Source organism: Juglans regia, chromosome 1, assembly GCF_001411555.2.
Source record: "Juglans regia cultivar Chandler chromosome 1, Walnut 2.0, whole genome shotgun sequence".
In the NCBI taxonomy this organism is placed as follows: Eukaryota; Viridiplantae; Streptophyta; class Magnoliopsida; order Fagales; family Juglandaceae; genus Juglans; species Juglans regia.
The window spans coordinates 15,162,103-15,180,219 of record NC_049901.1 but is presented as its reverse complement, the minus strand read 5'-3'; the positions used below and the strand labels follow the sequence as shown (position 1 = coordinate 15,180,219).

Genomic DNA, 18,117 nt, shown 5'->3' with positions numbered 1-18,117 from the left:
AATTAGATTTCATTTTATTAATAATATAATATATATATATATACATGTCCTCTACAGTCTATACTCTCCTGTATGGACAAAGGTACCCTCGTCCAATGAAAAGACCGAACAATCCATCGCACCCAGAATATAAAAGGAAAAAAAAAAAAAAACAGTCTCTCAGAGAAAGCTCAAAGCAGACCCTCTCACCCAGCCGCTGTTTTATATTTCAACGAGATAGGCAAACGAAGAACGAGTGAGGGGAGGGAGATGGCAGTAGCCGGACCAGGGCAGCTTAACGTGGAGGAGTACCCCTCTTGGGGTTCCCGAAGCGTCGACTGTTTCGAGAAATTGGAGCAGATCGGCGAAGGCACTTATGGGTCAGTCCCCAACCCACACACATAATTCTCTTTTTATTTGATTTTTTTTTTTTTGTAATTTTTTGTTCTTCTCGTTGTTCCTTCTCTGCCATGAGAGAATATTGCCTTTTTTGTTTTTTTAATGGAATTCGTGGATCACCTTTTTTTTTGGTTGCGGGCTTCGATCTTGTACATTCTGTTATCCGCTGATTTTTGTCGGGGTTTTGGGTTTTTCATTGGAGCTTCCGCAGTTCATAGCTGGAATAAGTATTGCCGAACAAGAGTTTTGTTGACAAAGTTTATGTTTTTTTTCTATGTTCTTCCTTTTTCTTCTTCAGTTTTTTAAGTGTGCGATTTCGTCTCTCCTTTATTAATTGCGATTCTGAATATATCAAAAACTAGTGTGGTTAACTGATCTATTGGCCTTTATCTCATTTTTTTAGGCAACCCTTTTAGGGGGGGCATGAAGAAGAAGTGGTAGTGCTGTTGTTGGTTCCTTTATTTCCTGCTCCTTTGATTCGAGCATTCTCTATTTCTCTTTTTTGAGCCCCAAATAGCTTCCTTTTCATGTTTCGAGGTTCTATTCGTGTAACTTTTTTGTTTATGACTTTGGCATTCTGTCTGTACTGATCTGTATAGGTTCTAACTATTGACAATGATTGCCAAATGATTATGGGACTATGTTTTTGTGCAATATCTCTAGATTTCAAGCTATTTGTTTTTAATTTTTTTGTTTCATCTTGTGAAAATATGCTTTCAAATTTTTAATTACTTTCTTTAGTGTGATCGGGGGAGGTTTGGATAGTGAGATGAGATGAAAGTTGAATAAAATATTGTTAAAATATTATTTTTTTAATATTATTTTTGTTTTAGGATTTGAAAAAGTTGAATTGTTTGTTGTATTTTGTTTGAAATGTGGAAAAATTGTAAAGATGAGATGAGATGAGTTGAGATGCTTTTTGAATCCAAACAAGGAAGTTACTCCTAGAAGCAGTCATTCTTGCACAATCCCTGTTGAATGTAACTAGAAAATTTTACCAAGCCGTTTGCTTCTCCAGGATGATTCAAGTTATGACAGTAACAAGAATTATATTGGCATAGGAATTCATGTAGTTACGTGTTTTCCTTTCTCGTGGGATACTAGGGTTTTATGGGTATAACATAGTATATATAAAGTGATTAGACGGTGTCACATATTTGAAGCACAGCTTTACCGATTAAAAAATATATATATTTGAAGCACAACAATGACAATTTTTGCAACGACTGATCTCAACTCATCTCATACTCAAAGAGATTCTTTACGGTGGGGTAAACCAGAAAAGACATGGTTAAATCTAGAAACAATACATTTGGATCTCATTTCTCATTTGGAGATATTAAGTTATAGCTGCGACAAGGTGCCTTGAGTTTGATATTTGTTCATAAAGAATGAAGTTTTGATGACTTTACTGTGAAATGTGGCAGGGACTGTAGTTTATGTAATGCTACTTTATAGGTTTTTTTTTATGTTTTTTAAGTTTTTCTATTGTTTCTACACACTAGAGAATGATATTTCACTTTTATATTTTTCCATGTGTGTTTTTGCAGTCAAGTTTATATGGCCAGAGAAATTAGAACTGGGGAAATTGTTGCCTTGAAAAGGATACGCATGGACAATGAAAAAGAAGGGGTAGTTTTTCTTTTCATTTACTAACTATAAAAAAAAAAAACAAAAAGTTTTTCTTTTCATTTACTATGTGTGCTCTATGGCAATTATAGCCCACCAAAGTACACAGGTGTGTGTGAACTGATTCACACAAATTCATGTTTATTTAGAATAATTTTTTGGGCACTTTTTACTTGATGCAGTTTCCTATAACAGCCATTCGGGAAATCAAGATCCTGAAGAAGCTTCATCATGAAAATGTTATTAAGTTAAAAGAGATCGTGACGTCTCCAGGTACTTTAGTTTCCACAGGTTTGACTTGCATCATTTATAGATTCTTTGCACCAATATCACACTGATTCACTCATAGCTTCTATATTTTTTCATTGTCTTTAAGGTCCTGAGACTGACGAGCAAGGGAATCAAGGTGAGAGAGCTGTCATATGATTTCCTGATTGGTTAGTTCTATGAGTTACTTGTGCTTGCTTGTCATCCTGTGGTTTCTTTATGGTCGTGCATTTGGTGTAAAAGTGTCCCAGTACCTAAATTCTGCAATAGATGGTAGTTTTTAACATACATTATATCTTTTGGGAACTACAGATGGTAATAAGTTTAAGGGAGGCATCTACATGGTTTTTGAGTACATGGACCATGACTTGACTGGCCTTGCCGACCGTCCTGGGCTGAGATTTACGGTTCCCCAGATCAAAGTATTTATGTTGGAAATTTGGACTTTGTATGTGTTGTAATCATCATTTAATGCCCATAAATTTGCTGATAAGTATCATTTTCATCCAGTGTTATATGAAGCAGTTATTGACTGGGCTCCATTATTGTCATGTTAATCAAGTGCTTCATCGGGACATTAAAGGTGATTTTCCTTGTATTATTATTTAATATAGTATCTTTTGTAGATGATGTTATTGTTGTTTTGTGATTGGGGCTATGTTTGACTAATACCTTCTCTTGCAGGTTCTAATCTTTTGATAGATAATGAGGGAAATTTGAAGTTAGCGGACTTTGGGCTTGCACGATCATTTTCTACTGACCATACTGGGAATCTTACTAACCGTGTCATCACTTTGTGGTATAGGTAAACTGCCAATTTACTTTGAGCACAAGAAATTACATTGCATTGAGTGTGAGTCCCAATTTCAAGAATATCCCCGATTTACTCGAGCATTCAGCCTTCTCAACAACATATGCTTTCAATTTTTTTTTTTTTTTTCTGAGCATCCCCCAATTTCCATTTAGTGGGTTCAGATTGGTATGATTTGCGCAGGCCACCAGAGTTGCTGCTGGGAGCCACAAAGTATGGCCCTGCTGTTGATATGTGGTCTGTTGGTTGTATCTTTGCTGAGCTTTTAAATGGAAAACCAATCTTGCCTGGGAAAAATGAGGTTAGATATCCTCACTGATTTTTGTCTTTTTGGTCTGATAGATATTTTGCAGAATGAATGATGTGCATAAGCAGGCTCATTGTGGTTTATTATTGATATCTGTGTGGGTGAGCATGGTTGGTGGTGTAACATGGTTTTGTATACGACTGCTTTGGATCTTAGTTAGATTGGCTCTGACCTTGTGGTGTTTTATGTCTGCTTAGGGAAATTTATGAACCAAAATGCACATATAATATTCGTGTAATTCCATATCAGCTTCATTAGATACCAACTTTTACAGCCCCAACATCTCACATCCTCATTTTGGTAAAGAATCAACGTTACACATCCCAATTAGTTGGGATCAGGACTTGGTTGAGTTGGAAGAAATTGAAATATCATGGAATTACATTCGCGACCTTATTGCACTTTCCACCATACTTTGCTAGGCCTTGGGTTGTTTCAAAAGGCTAAGGCCTGGTTTGGATAGTAAAATCCTCCCATCTCATCTGATCCCATCTCAATATCCAAACACCACAAATACAAATACTTTTAAATTTCAAATTTTCAAATTTTTCATCTAATCATTACCTAATCATTACAACTTTTCCAAACTTCCAAACAAAACACAAAAAAAATTTTACTTTCTCAAATCTCAAAACAAAAATTATATTAAAAATTATATTTTAACAATATTTTAACTTTATAATATTTTTATTCAAAATTTTTTCTCTCTTATTTCCCAAAACTCTATAAAACATTTTAACTCATACAATTTCACTACTATTCACAAATCATTTCATCTCATCTTACTATATAAACGAGGCCTAAGTAATCACCCTACAATTTATGATGGCTTTATTACAACTAAGCATGAACTTGTTGGTTCATAGATAGAAGATTATTAGAAATTTTTAAAAATTTTGAGAAACCTTTTGAGAAAATCATTGACCTTAGACACAATGATACATGGCGTTGCACATCTATATGTAGAAGTTTAGAAATAAAATGTTTTTTCCATCAATAAATTGAAATTAAACTCTTCACATTGGTTGTAGCCTGAGCAATTGAACAAGATATTTGAGCTTTGTGGATCACCTGATGAGATCAACTGGCCTGGTGTTTCCAAGATGCCTTGGTATAATAATTTCAAGCCATCAAGGCCAATGAAGAGACGTATCAGAGAGGTTTTCAGACAGTAAGTAACCATACATTTATTTTCTGCCTTAATATTTTTTTTTTATGAGTAAACAATTTTATTGAATAATGATAGGCATGGCCTGAGTACACAAGAAGATATACAAAGATACACCCTATCTATATTGAAGCAATAGAGACAAGAAAGTCATGAAAGTCGGGGCCATTAAAGTCTACAGCTATGGCCCATGTATATAGAGTTCTAGTAAACAAAGCTCTTAATTCCTCTATTATCTTCAAACGTCCTCTCATTGCGCTCCTACCATAGACACCACAAAATACATATCGGGACCATCTTCCACACAGTTTTGATTTGTTGAATGCCTCTCAAATTTGTCCAGCTTTCCAATAGTGCAGCCACTGTAGCAGGCATAACCCAAGCTACCTCTAATCTGCTAAACACTTCATTCCATAACACTCTAGCAGTCTCACAGTGTAGTAAACAGTCTCACCGGCTTTCTTACACATGCAACACCAATCCACTATAATCACACTGCGTTTCCTAAGTTATCTGTTGTCAAGATCTTCCCCAAGGAAGTTGTCCACGTGAAAAAATGCCACTTTAAAAGGCGCCTTATGTTGCCAAATGCCTTATGGCCAAATCCTTCTCCATGAAAACTGATTATTCGGTTTGAGAGACTTATAGAAAGAGCGAATCTAGAATTTACCTTACTTCTAGGTATCCACTACAACATATCAGCTCGTTGGTTGCTCGGTTTTATGGAATACAGTAGGCTGAAAAATCCTCAAAGCTGCCCACTTCCCAATCTTGGGCTGCCCTACTGAAATTGATGTTCCATTGAACTTGCTCCCCCGATATCACCATGAGATCAGCCACTGAAGCTTCTTTTTCACATGCCACCTGGAACACATAAGGGAATATTTCCTTTAGGGCACTATTTCCACACCATATGTTGCTCCAGAATTTAATCCTAGTGCCCTCGTCCAGAATGAATCTTGTATGTCGAGTAAAGACCCCCTGTCCTCGTCTAATGTGCTTCCACACTCCCACTCCATGAGCCCCATCCTCTCTAGCGCCCGATTAAAAATTCTCATATTTCTAATACCCAACCCACCAAATGAGATTGGGGAGCATACCTTGTCCCAATTGACTAGATGGAATTTGAATTCATCTCTCACTCCACTCCACAAGAAATCACGCTGAAGTTTCTCAATCCAGGATGCTACATTTGCAGGAATAGAGAATAGAGACAGAAAGTAGGTAAATTAGACAGCATACTCTTAATTAAGGTAATCCCACCACCCTTTGACAGATACAGTATCTTCCAGCCTGCCAATCTCTTCTCTATCTTCTCGATCATAGTGTCCCATATTGGAATGGCTCTTGAGGCAGCCTCCAATGGGAGGCCAAGATATTCCATGGAAAGAGAGGCAACCTTACATCCCAACGTGCTAGCCAACTGCCTTGTGTTGTTAACACTTCCAACTGGCACCATTTCTGATTTGTCAAAATTCACTTTCAAACCGAATGCTGCTTTAAAACAAAGTAGGAGGGCCGTCAGTGCCCAAACACGGTTTTGGTCTGCCTCACACAAGATTAATGTATCATCTGCGAGCAACAAATGAGAAATGTTAATAGTACCCTTATTGGGGCCACCAATCGGGAAACCAGCCATAATTTAATAGTACCTATATTCTGCCTTAATATTAATGGAAAAGATTTGACAGCGAGAAGATATCTACTTATTTTCTTTTTCTAAATTTTGAAAACAGGAAATTCTAAATTTTGTAATTTTATTTGGCTTACAGTTTTGACCGTCATGCTCTAGATTTGCTGGACCTCATGTTAACTCTAAATCCGGATAAGGTATTGATGATCATCTGAAGTTGTGCCTTTCTTGATTATGACATGATCCTTACCTCATTATGATTACTCATTGGGTTTTAAATTATGTATTCCATTATCAATGTAATTGTTTTCCTTTGCTTGAAATATTCTTTTACCATTCTTTATTTTGGTACATGAATCCTTGTTGTACTCTGAGTACTTTTACTTATTTTATTTTACTTGGCCAAAAAAATATTTATAATTTCATAGAGAATCTTTAAAGCTTTGAATTTGTTTAAGCATATCCATTTAGAATGCATCTACAAGTCCATTGGAAGTGCAGAACATTTGTAATGGAATCAAGCTTCGTAACCACTGCATCTCTTCTTTGGGCTGTTTCTTTGTATTTCATTCATCAGTTGGTACATGGTTGCCATCATTCTTTCTACTTTCTAGCCTGACTCCCAATGACTAGATAGTATAGAATTTGAATTTTTCTCAGACTAAAGCAGAATCAGAAGGCCCGAGTGGACTCAAACAACCTGTGCTATTATCATTATTTATTCTTCTTTTGTTCTTTAGCTGACAATTATACAGGGTAACAAGCCCCATCATCCACAAAAAGCTGAATAAAGTAAAAACATTATAAACCCTAGAGGAAGAATCTCAATGCCAATATCTCTGCTGATAGATTTTTTCTTCAAGTAATATCTCTGTCAATAGTATGGGGATTATCCTTTTTCCACCTGAATGAAGCAACCTTATTCCATCCTAAACAATTTCTGGATCACCTCAGCGTTACCTTTATTTCATTTTATGTTACTGATCACCTGTCTGTAGAGAATATCTGCCCAGGATGCACTAGTTGCAGAGTATTTCTGGAATGATCCCTTACCTTGTGATCCCAAGAGGTACGGTTCCATCTTAAAATTATAATATGCTTCATAGGAGTTCCAAGACTACTTTGTGCATTTTCTTATTAAAAAATAGATTTCTTTATGCATTTCGCTCAAATAGAAAATGTTACAGAGAACTGTCTTGTCCCAAAACACATCCGCATTTGTTGCGTGCCACCTGCCTCAAAATTTTCAGTTGTCTTTTATCCTTCTTATCAAATACGTGTAGCTCTCTTCATTCTATGAGATGTTGAGCCCTGCCTATCTTTGGATCGTGTAGCCTCCCCAAGTATGAATCATCACATGAGTTCCAGACAAAGAAAAAAAGGCAGCAGCAACGACAAAACGAAGAAACAGCAAAGAGACAGAAATTGCAGCACCCTCAGCCACATACCCGTCTGCCTCCCATTCAGCATACTGGGCAAGCTCATCCTTCTCATTGGCATGGACCTAATCATCCCATCAGCAATGCACAGCCTCCAGTTTCTACTGGACCTAGTCATCACCAATATGGTAGGCCGCGTGGTCCTCCTGGAGGTCCAAATAGGTACCCTCCAAGTGCAAACCAGAGTGGAGGGTATAACCAAAACCGCGGTGCCCAAGTTGGAAGCTACAGTGGTGGGCCATATCCACCACAAGGACGGGGTCCACCATATGGTGGGAGTGGTATGCCCGCCCCAGGTCAAAGGGGGGCCACGAGTGGTTATGGTGTTGCCCCTCCGAATTACTCCCAAAGTAGTCAATTTGGAGGTTCAGCTGGTGGTAGAGGTCCAAACCCATTGGGTGGTAACCGAAATCAACAGTATGGTTGGCAGCAATAGCTTTAGAGAACCAGTGCTCGGAATTGTGAGAATATTTTAACTCGATTTATATGATCCAGGAGAGGAGAGAAATCAGTGTGAAGTTGGCCTCGGCTATAATGCAAGGTATATTTATACTTTGGTAAAGTGTTAACGAAAACCATGAATGATGCCCTTGCCGAAAATGTTTCGGTGAATTTCGAGTAAAGACTTTTATTCTGGAAACGATTGATATTAGCTCAAACATGATGCCTCCACGCTTATGTAGTTTTCGTTAGATGTTATCTGCCAACAGTAAAATAAAACTTTTTCATCGTGTATTTTAAGAACTATTTCTTTACATGCAGACAAGGAACATGATGAGAGGATTTACGTAACACGAACAATCCTGTACGTTTTACAGATTATAGGAAAAAAAAATCCTTGAGTAGCGACCGACTGATTTACTGATGAACATAAGACATTTTGTGGCTAAAGTAACGTTGAAGTAAAGATATTACTTGAATGAAATCATGACACATGCTGATGCATGGTTAATATATAAGCTTGGCCAGCCTGATGCACTCTCCAGCCTCCATCGTTTTTAGGGATGGCAATATGTAATACAATCTGTAAATCTAATATGACATGAGATAAAATTAACGAGTTTGGATTTGATGTTAACAGGTTCGGATTAAAACAGGTTAACCCGTTTGATGATTTATTAACGGGCGAATAACGGATCAACCCATTTAGATTTTATTTTAATATTAAAATTGTATTACTGATAAGTTGTAATATTGGTATTTCTTAATATATTTATGTTTTTATTGTTTTTATTATTTGGATCGTAATTTTAGACCTATGCTCATATTTGTTATTATATGATTTGTAATATTAGTTTTATTATATGTTAAAATTTGAAAAATATTGATATATATTTTTTAAGATATTGTGGCTACTAATAAATATAAATTTTAATTTTTATATGAAATTATGTTAATCAAATCAAATGAGTTGTGTATTAATTCAACCTATTTATATTAAACAGATTTAAATGGATCGTGTTGTGTTAATTTATTTCTAATTAATTATTAAATGGGTGACACGACATGATTCGTTATCTAAATTGGTTGGATTAAGGTTTGAAAGTTTGATATGTTTAACTTAACGGGTCAGATTCGGATTGACTTATATAGTCGGATATTCATGACTTGACACGATACAAACATGACTCAAAAACACGACGTTATCTGCATGGTGTTAGTGAATGAGACTAAAAATTTAGGTGCAATTTGAATAGTGCTTTGAGATGAGATAAAAGTTAAATAAAATATTGTTTTTTAATATTATTATTATTTTACGATTTAAAAAATTTATTTATTTATTATATTTTATTTCAAAATTTAAAAAAATTATAATGATAAAATAAAATGTATCCAAACGGAGGCCTTAGACTGAATTATAGTTGCATTTTTAGTGCTTGCACACATATTACAAACGAGAATCGGAGAAGTTGCAAAACGGACTGTGCTCGGTCTGTCCAACATACTTTGCTAACGATCAAAAATTTAGCAGAAGACATTTGCATTTTTATCCCAAATAAAAAAAAAAAATCAGTTCGAAATTTGTTCTTAAAAGATTCTCATCGTCTGGCATAACTGAAAACATCACTGCTTTTACTCCAAATAAATCCCATCGACCCCCTCCCCACTTTTTCAAAAAAAAAAAACAAAAACAAAATCTATCAGAGCGCTCTGCATCGGACTTGAGCAGGCTTGTAATTCTATCAGTCTAAGTGGACTCGACATTTAGAACTATCTTCATGAACTCGTAGACAAAATAGCTTATGGCAGCTGATGGTAAAACCTGAAAATCAAAGACGAAGTATGAGATTGTGTTAGCAACTTGAAATCACAAATTGAGTTCATCATATGCTCCACAAAAAAGTAGTAAATCGAACTTTAACATGTTTGTGAAGAAAAGAAGAGTACTAAAGGCCCGCAAACGAGCATAAAGAGACTAATTATATCATATCCCATGGTTATGGGGTTGGAGGTAGTGTTTCACATATTGGCTCGGTAGGATGTATTGTTTTCTATTAAAAAAAGAGGACACAGGGTTTTCTACAGTAAGTTAGGTTGTAGATAGGGTTTTAAATTCTAGGGTTTGAGCCAAGAGTGAATTTATATCAGATGCATGGAGTATAGTTTTTTATTATTTGTTAGGAAGAATTTCATAATCTTGGTAATGTTGAGCTCTTCCTGAAGTTTTGGACTTGAGGAATGAGGATATAGGAGAGTGGAAGGAAAAAACAAAGGTGTTGATGATAGTGAAGGAGACTGTAGGGCAAACAATCGGTTAGAAGAGAGCATTATACGAGAGGTCCCTGTATTTTGCCTAATGGCAGAGAAGGTTAGCCCTAACGAAAAATAAAGATGAAAAGGCCTTTGTGTAAGACTGATGGCCAGCCACATGATGGCTCTACTTGGAGGGGCACTACTGGAGATAGCCTACTTGGTTGACTGTTCAGCAAACAATCAGTTAAGAAGAGATCATTATACAAAAGAGGTCCCTGTATTTTGGCCTAATGGCAGAGAAGGTCACCCAACCGAAAGATAAAGATGAACAAGATGAAAGACCTCTTTGTAAGACCAATGGCCAGCCACACGAACAAGATGAAAGGCCTTTTTGTAAGGCCGATGACCAGCCACATGATGGCTCTACTTGGAGGGGCAGGACCGGTGATAGCCTCTGTAACTCAAATTGGTATTGAATTATGAATTCAGTTTCTTCAATTCTATTTTTTTCTCACCACACCTTTATCTCAAACTAAAGTAAAACTTTTCCCTATATATTATATTAACTTGCCTAGGAAATAGAAGCAGTTGCAGATCAACTAGTTGCAACATACTGAAAATAAATGCTAAACCAGCTGAACAAACTAGCAAGCTCACCTTTTTGTCAAGAGACATGCAGACCATGTAAATCCTATATATTTTCGAACAAGTCTTTAATCTTGGGAAAGAAAAATTAGACAGCAGATGGGAAGGGGGATCATAACTGTCACCATCTTTTTTATCAGTATAAACTATCATAAACTTCATCTTTCAAGTTGTGCCATATGACCACCCGTGGATAGCCCAAGTGGTAAGGGCGAACTTGTGTGCATGAAACCCATGTCACAGATTCGATACCCGCTGGATCAAACTACGATTTAAGTGGGAGGTCATGGCAGTGGGTTGTCATGCTAGTCTCCCCAGGGGTTTAGGTTCCATGGGTGAGTCCTAAGGGCTCTGCCATGGGGTGGTTGCCCCATCATAAAATTTTAAAAAATAAATAATTTTTTTTTTTTTTTTTTAAAAAGGAAGCTGTGCTATATGCTGACCGCTAATATGTAAATGCAGAACAACGAATGAAAACCCGAGCATCTACTTCAACTTTATGGTCTACTAAAGCATTCATACACCAAGTTATCAATTTAAGGGCATCGAATACTCAAAAATTACCTGCAATAAGCTGGGAATTAATCCTGCATAAAGAGCAGGAACACCCCCTTTCTCAACAATCTTTACACAAGTTGCCAGGGCATTTAACCTTGTTTCCCGCACTTGCATTTGAAGCTGTCTCCTCACAACTTCAAAAGGATAAGTAGCAGCTTCAGCACAAGCACCAGCAATTGCCCCATACAATAATGTTCTAGTCGGACCCAACTCCAGCTGTTCCAAAGCGTTAAGTTCCCCGCCTTCTTGTTTCATGTTTTTTATTCTTTTTCTCCCTTCTGGTGAATGCAGATATGCTGATTTCAACATGTCATAAACACCATAGAACACTGCACCTGAAGGGGCCATGCTTATAATGGAGGGTACTAAGCCCTTGTAAAGAGAAAAGAACCCTTCTGTATAAATCAGGTGGCGGAAAGTACCAATAACACCTCCCAAGGCTTCTCCACCAGGTGCTATCATCTTTGTTCTGATCTGAAATATTTCAAATTTTAGGATTTGATCTATGAATTATCTCTCTCTGAAAGTAATTCCTACACATGCATTACTATTCTAGATTGATTAAAACTGAAAACAGTGTGAAGAGTGAAGGCTAATGTCTATCATGGCATTATCACTATGTAAAGCTACCTATCAGTTACATAACAATATCTCAAAATCTCATGGAGGTACTCACAGACATGCCCCCATAAGAACCAAATATCATTTTATATCAACTTTTATGAACATGAGTAATATGAAAGTATGCCAGATAGCATACTTGATTTTATTTCAATATAATTGTGCATTTGAGTTGAATCCATTTAGCTGTAATAAATCTAGAACCTAAGATTCCAATAATAAATCAAAACTTTGTCATGTATGACAGTGAACCACTAAAATGAAAATGCAACAAAAATAAGGTCCCCAATTGAAATGCTACAATTATCTCAATTGAAAAGCTACAATTATCTCATAGACAGATAGACTCATAATGGGCCATGAAAAAATGGATGTCAGAATAAACCACAAGGAATTGCTAGAAATGGTCATACTATATCAAATTCAACTATTATTCACCAAAGTATTATTCATAGGCTAAAGTTATACCCCTTGCAAGCAAGAGTATTCCACTAAGATTAGTTAAGGGAGTTGCAATGTCCACATCACTCTCCAGCCCCTCCTCATTCACATGCCTTGGCTTGTCATTAGATAATTACTTAAAAAGTCCTGTAGATAAAGGAGAGTCTAGAAGAGCAACAGTAATGAGAAATGGGTACAAGTGGAAGTGGAAGTGGCCTTTCAGCACTATGTTACAACATAGTACAAAAGAAACAGTGTTAGATAGAAACCTATTTGTGGTAGTTATTACTCTTGCCCAAGTTGGGTACCCTGACCCTTTTGACAAAGCACTAGAGAATAAAGAACAACAAAGGTGCAAGTCCAGAGCTCCATCTTAAAATAAGAGAGCAATAAAACTACACTATAGGGTTTAAAATGGCTGGAGATTACAGATTTTTCAAAAGCCAGAATGATGTGCAGGTTTTAGGTACCAAATGCAATCATATATCAGTACTCGGCATCAAAGTTAGACGTGCCACGAAAACACTCAAATGTATAAAGTGGTTTTATAGATATGCGATCCAAAAAAATTGGTAGAAGAACAAACCCTGTTTAGTATCAAGTAACCACCTAAATGAAAAGATTGTCCAGGAGGGGGGTTTTAAAGGATGCAATGATGCAGTGGCATTTAGGCAATGGAGCCTCTCCAGGCGGGGCAATAAAAAAGCGGAGTTTAATCCTTCTTTACACAAAACAAGAACAACGCAAAATGAGTAAAATTTGGTAATGTCAATTCTGTCTTAACTCACATGAATTTACATAATAGAGACATACAGATACGTGAAAGTTTACATGTATGAGAGGTTTTTTTTTTTTATATATATATATATGTATGAGAGTTGGAAACTTACTCTAGGCAAAAAGTAAGGTCACAATAGCATGTCACGCTAAGGCTAACAAAACAAAAAACATAAGTGATCAATGGCCACATACGGTATCCATTGGTATGCAGAGCAAGGTAGCAGTAATTCCAGATGCAGCACCAGCAATGAACCTCTCAAAATTTGTGGTTTCCTCATTTCCGGTCAACTTCATCAGATGATTTCTATACGTATCATAAGCATAGAAATTGATAGCCTTAAAGGGTGCCGTGCGAAGAATATTGACAAAATTTCCTTTCCAGAAACCTTGAAGCCCTTGAGTAGCCGCAATTTTAGTGATCAGCTCAAAAAGGTTCTTCTGTTCACCACGAACTATATATTCCAGCTTTAATCTCTCAAGAGGAGCAACAAAGGTCCTGATACAGCATAATGCGAGCACCAACAAAATTTAAACCATCAGAATTATTATACAGATGGAATTAAAAAGGCGGATCTACAAAAAACTAAAATTCTTATGGAGTAGTGCATTAGGATCCTACTATTACAAGTCCTGGTCCGACGCAAACTTGGGACTGAAAATACTAATTTAATTATTCATTTTCTTCGCTTTTTTGCGCAACAATTTCCTACAAACCAAATCGTTTTCCTTTATGAAGAAGATACATTGTTGCTGCAGCTATAGATCAACCGAAGTTTATAGCCATGCAACTGAGAGTAAGGTTTTGCATGCAGCAAACACAGAGAAACATTCATATCCCAATCAACATTAATAGGAAGTCCTGTTTATTAATCGAAAAGAGCATAAATTCACAACCAATGTCCAGTAGCATTGAGATAATAAAATATTTTAAAAATGAAAAAAATAATAATAATAATAACCTTGAAACCATAGCAGCGACAGCTCCAGACCAGAGATGCTTGGTCACGTTCATAGCATTTGACCCCCCAGTTTTAACCGTTCGTACCTTCTCTTCGTCCTTATACGACATTGCCTCCTCCTCTTCCTCCAGACTTTTATTCCCATTTTGCCCCAGGACTTCCCCTGATTCCCGAACATACCCATCGTCCCCATTACCGTCTCCATTTATCGACAAGCTCACCGACAAGAAATGGCCGCATATTCTCTTTCCCCGCCTCGAAGCCTCAAACCTGACCACCTTCCGGGGACTCCGAGGAACCGAGATCAAACCCGAAGCAGAGTCCGAGCAACTCTTAGGCGGAATCAGCGACACAAACGAAGGAGGAATGGTGCCGTGGTTGAGGAACAAGCCTCCGAGTCCGTGGAGGAGGAACGAATCGGAAGGCTCGGATTTGATCAGGTGGGTGAGCCAGCGGTCGGGACCGTGCATTGCAAAGCGGTGAAAGCGGCGGTACAGACAGAGGTTTCTGGATTTGGTTGAGCAGATGGAAGTGGTGTTTGGATTTCAGCAGCAGCATCAGGTATTTAAGGGGTAGTTGGAGAGAGTGGAGGAGGAAGAAAAAGGAGGAATGGGAAGAGAAGCTTCAAGAGCACGAGAGAATGGAACCAGATTTGGGAAGAGAGAGGGACAGAAGGAATTAGAATGGAATCGATAGTGATTGGTTTCCAACTCCATGGCCTCACACTCGACTGGAGTTTTTCATCGGGTCGTAGTTGGGGAGTTGGTGGCGCCGTCCTTTGCTTCACTCGCAATTTTCTGTCCTGGGTTTAAGGGTATGAGAGCACTTTAAAGAGTTTTCGCATTGCCATTGGGTAAAAGTAAAACGAGACATTTTACCCATTTTTAAACGAGAAAAAGGTATATGTAATCGTAAATTGCGTAATTATTATATAATTATTTTTTAAAAAATAATAAAATATGAAATTTATATAAAAAAAATTAATTTTTTAATAATAAATTTTAAATTTTTTTAAAGCGATTACGGATATTTACATACTTTACTATTATATGTTTGAGTAATACACAATATATTTCATAACACATATTATAAAATAAGAGTATTTTTATAAAATAATGTTAGTTTTATAAGAAGTTATTGTACAGAAGAAAAATGATAATTACAGTCGTGAGTGCGTAAGTATCGTGCAATCATTTTAAAAAAATGAATAAATACGATATTCATATAAAAAAATTAATTTTATAATAATAAATTTTACTCTTTTTCAAAACGATTATATGATAATTGTACACTATAACTGCATCTAGGATTACTCATATTGCCATCTTTAAAAATGAGCATATTCATGTCACGTTTTAATTACATCGGATCTCTTGATATTCTTCTTAAACGGGTCCGACCATACGTGTAGTGAGTATTCTCATTTCACATTTTACCAATGCCGAGATTTCTTAAGATCCTATAAAAATGGGATTTTGTCATCTATGAGTATCTCATATCAATGTTTAACTAGGCCAAACTCTCTCTCTCTCTATTATAGAGTGAGATTTACTATTAAAAAAATAATTTTTTTTTTTCATGTAAGTTCTGTATTTATTTATTTTTTTAAATAATTACGCGATATTTATACACTCACAATTGTAATCATAATTTCTCGCTTAAAAAATAGAGAAAGGGCAAAGGTGTGTGTATATATATATATCCAAACATTTTTACAAGTTAATACAGTCAGTCCACTTGTTCCTGGAATATGTTCCCTCCTTCGATTCCTATCGCTTAGACTTTAGTTGGCAAATGTACACATGACAATCTTATCTTTGTCATGGCCTATGTCAGTCCAAGATTCTAAAAATCCACATTATGGAAATATTTTAAGGGATATGTTATATGCTATGTCTCTATCTCATTTTCATCTCGTCTATCAATTATGACTATAATCTTTTAAAAAATAATAAATTTAATAATTTAAAAATAATATCACATTATAATGATCTTGAAAGGAGATTTTACCTCCTTGTTTGACTATATAGCAAGCCCATAAGGGACCTCGGGGGAAGAGGGAGAGAGCCCAACAACTCTCCTAAAAAGAGTCATTGGACCTCTACAGAGTGCTCAGCCCATGAGAAAACCAATCCGTGAAGCAACTCTCACGTGGAAAAAACATATGGTAGGGACATATGAGATTCGACGCCTTGCCACTCCCCAATGACACCTAACCGTCGAGAACCCTTGCAAGCAGGTGAGTGAGAGATGCAAGAGACCCTCGATTTCCTGACAACAGACATAAAGAAACTTAACAATAGACATCCTTAGGATAAAAGTGAGTTAAAAAGTCACACCACATTAATGGCGTAACTCTCCAGACTCTACACTATATTAATAACGTCACCTCAAGAGTCACACCACATTAAAAGATTATGACAAGACAAACAATTGAAGTGATATGAATTTCCTAAGGCAAGGTATGGATTGTCCCCACCCAAAAATCTGGTATAAAAGCCAACATGTAGGTATGTAGACCTCTCTTTGACTCCTTTAAGCTTTCTCATAAATTATTAAAGAGATATACTAACTTAAGTATCAGAGACTACCCTGCCTCTACCACAATTCCCCTCTCCCTATGTTTTCTTAAGTGTGCAGGTTTGAGAACCAAAACCCAAATTGCTAGAACTTGATCTAAAGATGTACGAAATACTTTAACATATCCCATAATTTTTATTTTTTATTTTTGGGTTCGTCTTCTAGGCTCTAGCTTACATGAAGATTGTTGCTTGAGGTGGAAATATAAAGATTGGAAGAGCCCACTTACAAAACAAGGAAAAAGAAATAAAAGAGTTTGGAGCCGATGACAGAAGCCCAAAGCTCAAGTTTTACGCTAGTTATTTCCCCATTCGGCATTGCCGCATTGGAACTTGGAAGCCCATCAACCCCTGGTCCTGGTCCGCAAGATAAAATTCCATGAGTAGTACTAGATATAATAATTAATTATATAAGTGTTGTGCATTTTTTAAAATAAAATAAAAATATTATTAAAAAAATATTTTTTTATATAGATTATATATATATGAGAAAATATATTTGCAACTGTAATTTTGCAATCGTCGCGTAATTATTTTATAAAAAATAAATAAATTAAAGGACCCACATAAAAAATTAATTTTTTAATAGTGGACCATAATCTTTTTTCACAGCGATTATGTAGTGTTCACGCACTTTACGGTTGTATGTAGAATTACTTATATATATTCATATTTTTTAAAAAAAAAGGGCAACTACCGGAATATCATATTCTCATATTCCTTTCGCAGCCTCCTGCACTCCAATTTACTCGGACTCCATCACTATTCCCATCATCAAAAAATAAAAATTCTCCTCTTAATTTCTTCAATTTATTTTTTCTATACGGAAAAAATAGTATTGACTCATTTCATTCAAAAAATAAGGCATATATATATAAAGAGGAGAGCATTAATGTAAAATAATAATTTGTCTTAAAAGTTTAAATTAATAGGTATAAGTAAATCATCACTTCGAGCGTTTAGGGAGAAATACAACATCTCTTCGATAGTTATTATGGAGGTGCTTGACCGCCGTGAGTCCGATGTCAACGTTAACGGGATGGCAGGCCATGTGGCTCTCTATCCCTTTATGTTCATGAATAGGCTCCGGCTTTCCTTTTGCCGCCCCATCCGCGACGTCCTCCACTTCCTAGGTTGGCCCTCGCACAATTTCATCCAAATGCATAGTGCCTCTTGGTGGCCAATTACATATCTATCGGAAGGTGCTC

The 18,117-nt window shown here is 36.4% G+C and overlaps 2 protein-coding genes across 2 annotated transcripts; one reads left to right on the top strand and one right to left on the bottom strand.

Moving 5' to 3' along the window:
* The first annotated feature begins 152 nt into the window (after positions 1 to 152).
* Positions 153 to 8,291, top strand: LOC109010610 (cyclin-dependent kinase C-1-like). Its single transcript, XM_018991489.2, has 12 exons — positions 153 to 359; positions 1,929 to 2,010; positions 2,190 to 2,280; positions 2,384 to 2,413; positions 2,587 to 2,696; positions 2,785 to 2,857; positions 2,959 to 3,079; positions 3,269 to 3,386; positions 4,424 to 4,563; positions 6,333 to 6,390; positions 7,192 to 7,262; positions 7,528 to 8,291. Exons 1-12 carry the CDS (start codon positions 250 to 252, stop codon positions 8,066 to 8,068), a joined length of 1,545 nt encoding a protein of 514 aa, XP_018847034.1. The 5' UTR covers positions 153 to 249; the 3' UTR covers positions 8,069 to 8,291.
* Positions 8,292 to 9,596: 1,305 nt separating this feature from the next.
* LOC109010609 (probable mitochondrial adenine nucleotide transporter BTL3) lies at positions 9,597 to 15,137 on the bottom strand. The gene is made up of 4 exons (XM_018991488.2): positions 14,331 to 15,137; positions 13,564 to 13,867; positions 11,536 to 12,003; positions 9,597 to 9,895 (listed from the first exon to the last, which is right to left on the bottom strand). Exons 1-4 carry the CDS (start codon positions 14,798 to 14,800, stop codon positions 9,821 to 9,823), a joined length of 1,317 nt encoding a protein of 438 aa, XP_018847033.2. The 5' UTR covers positions 14,801 to 15,137; the 3' UTR covers positions 9,597 to 9,820.
* Positions 15,138 to 18,117: the final 2,980 nt, after the last annotated feature.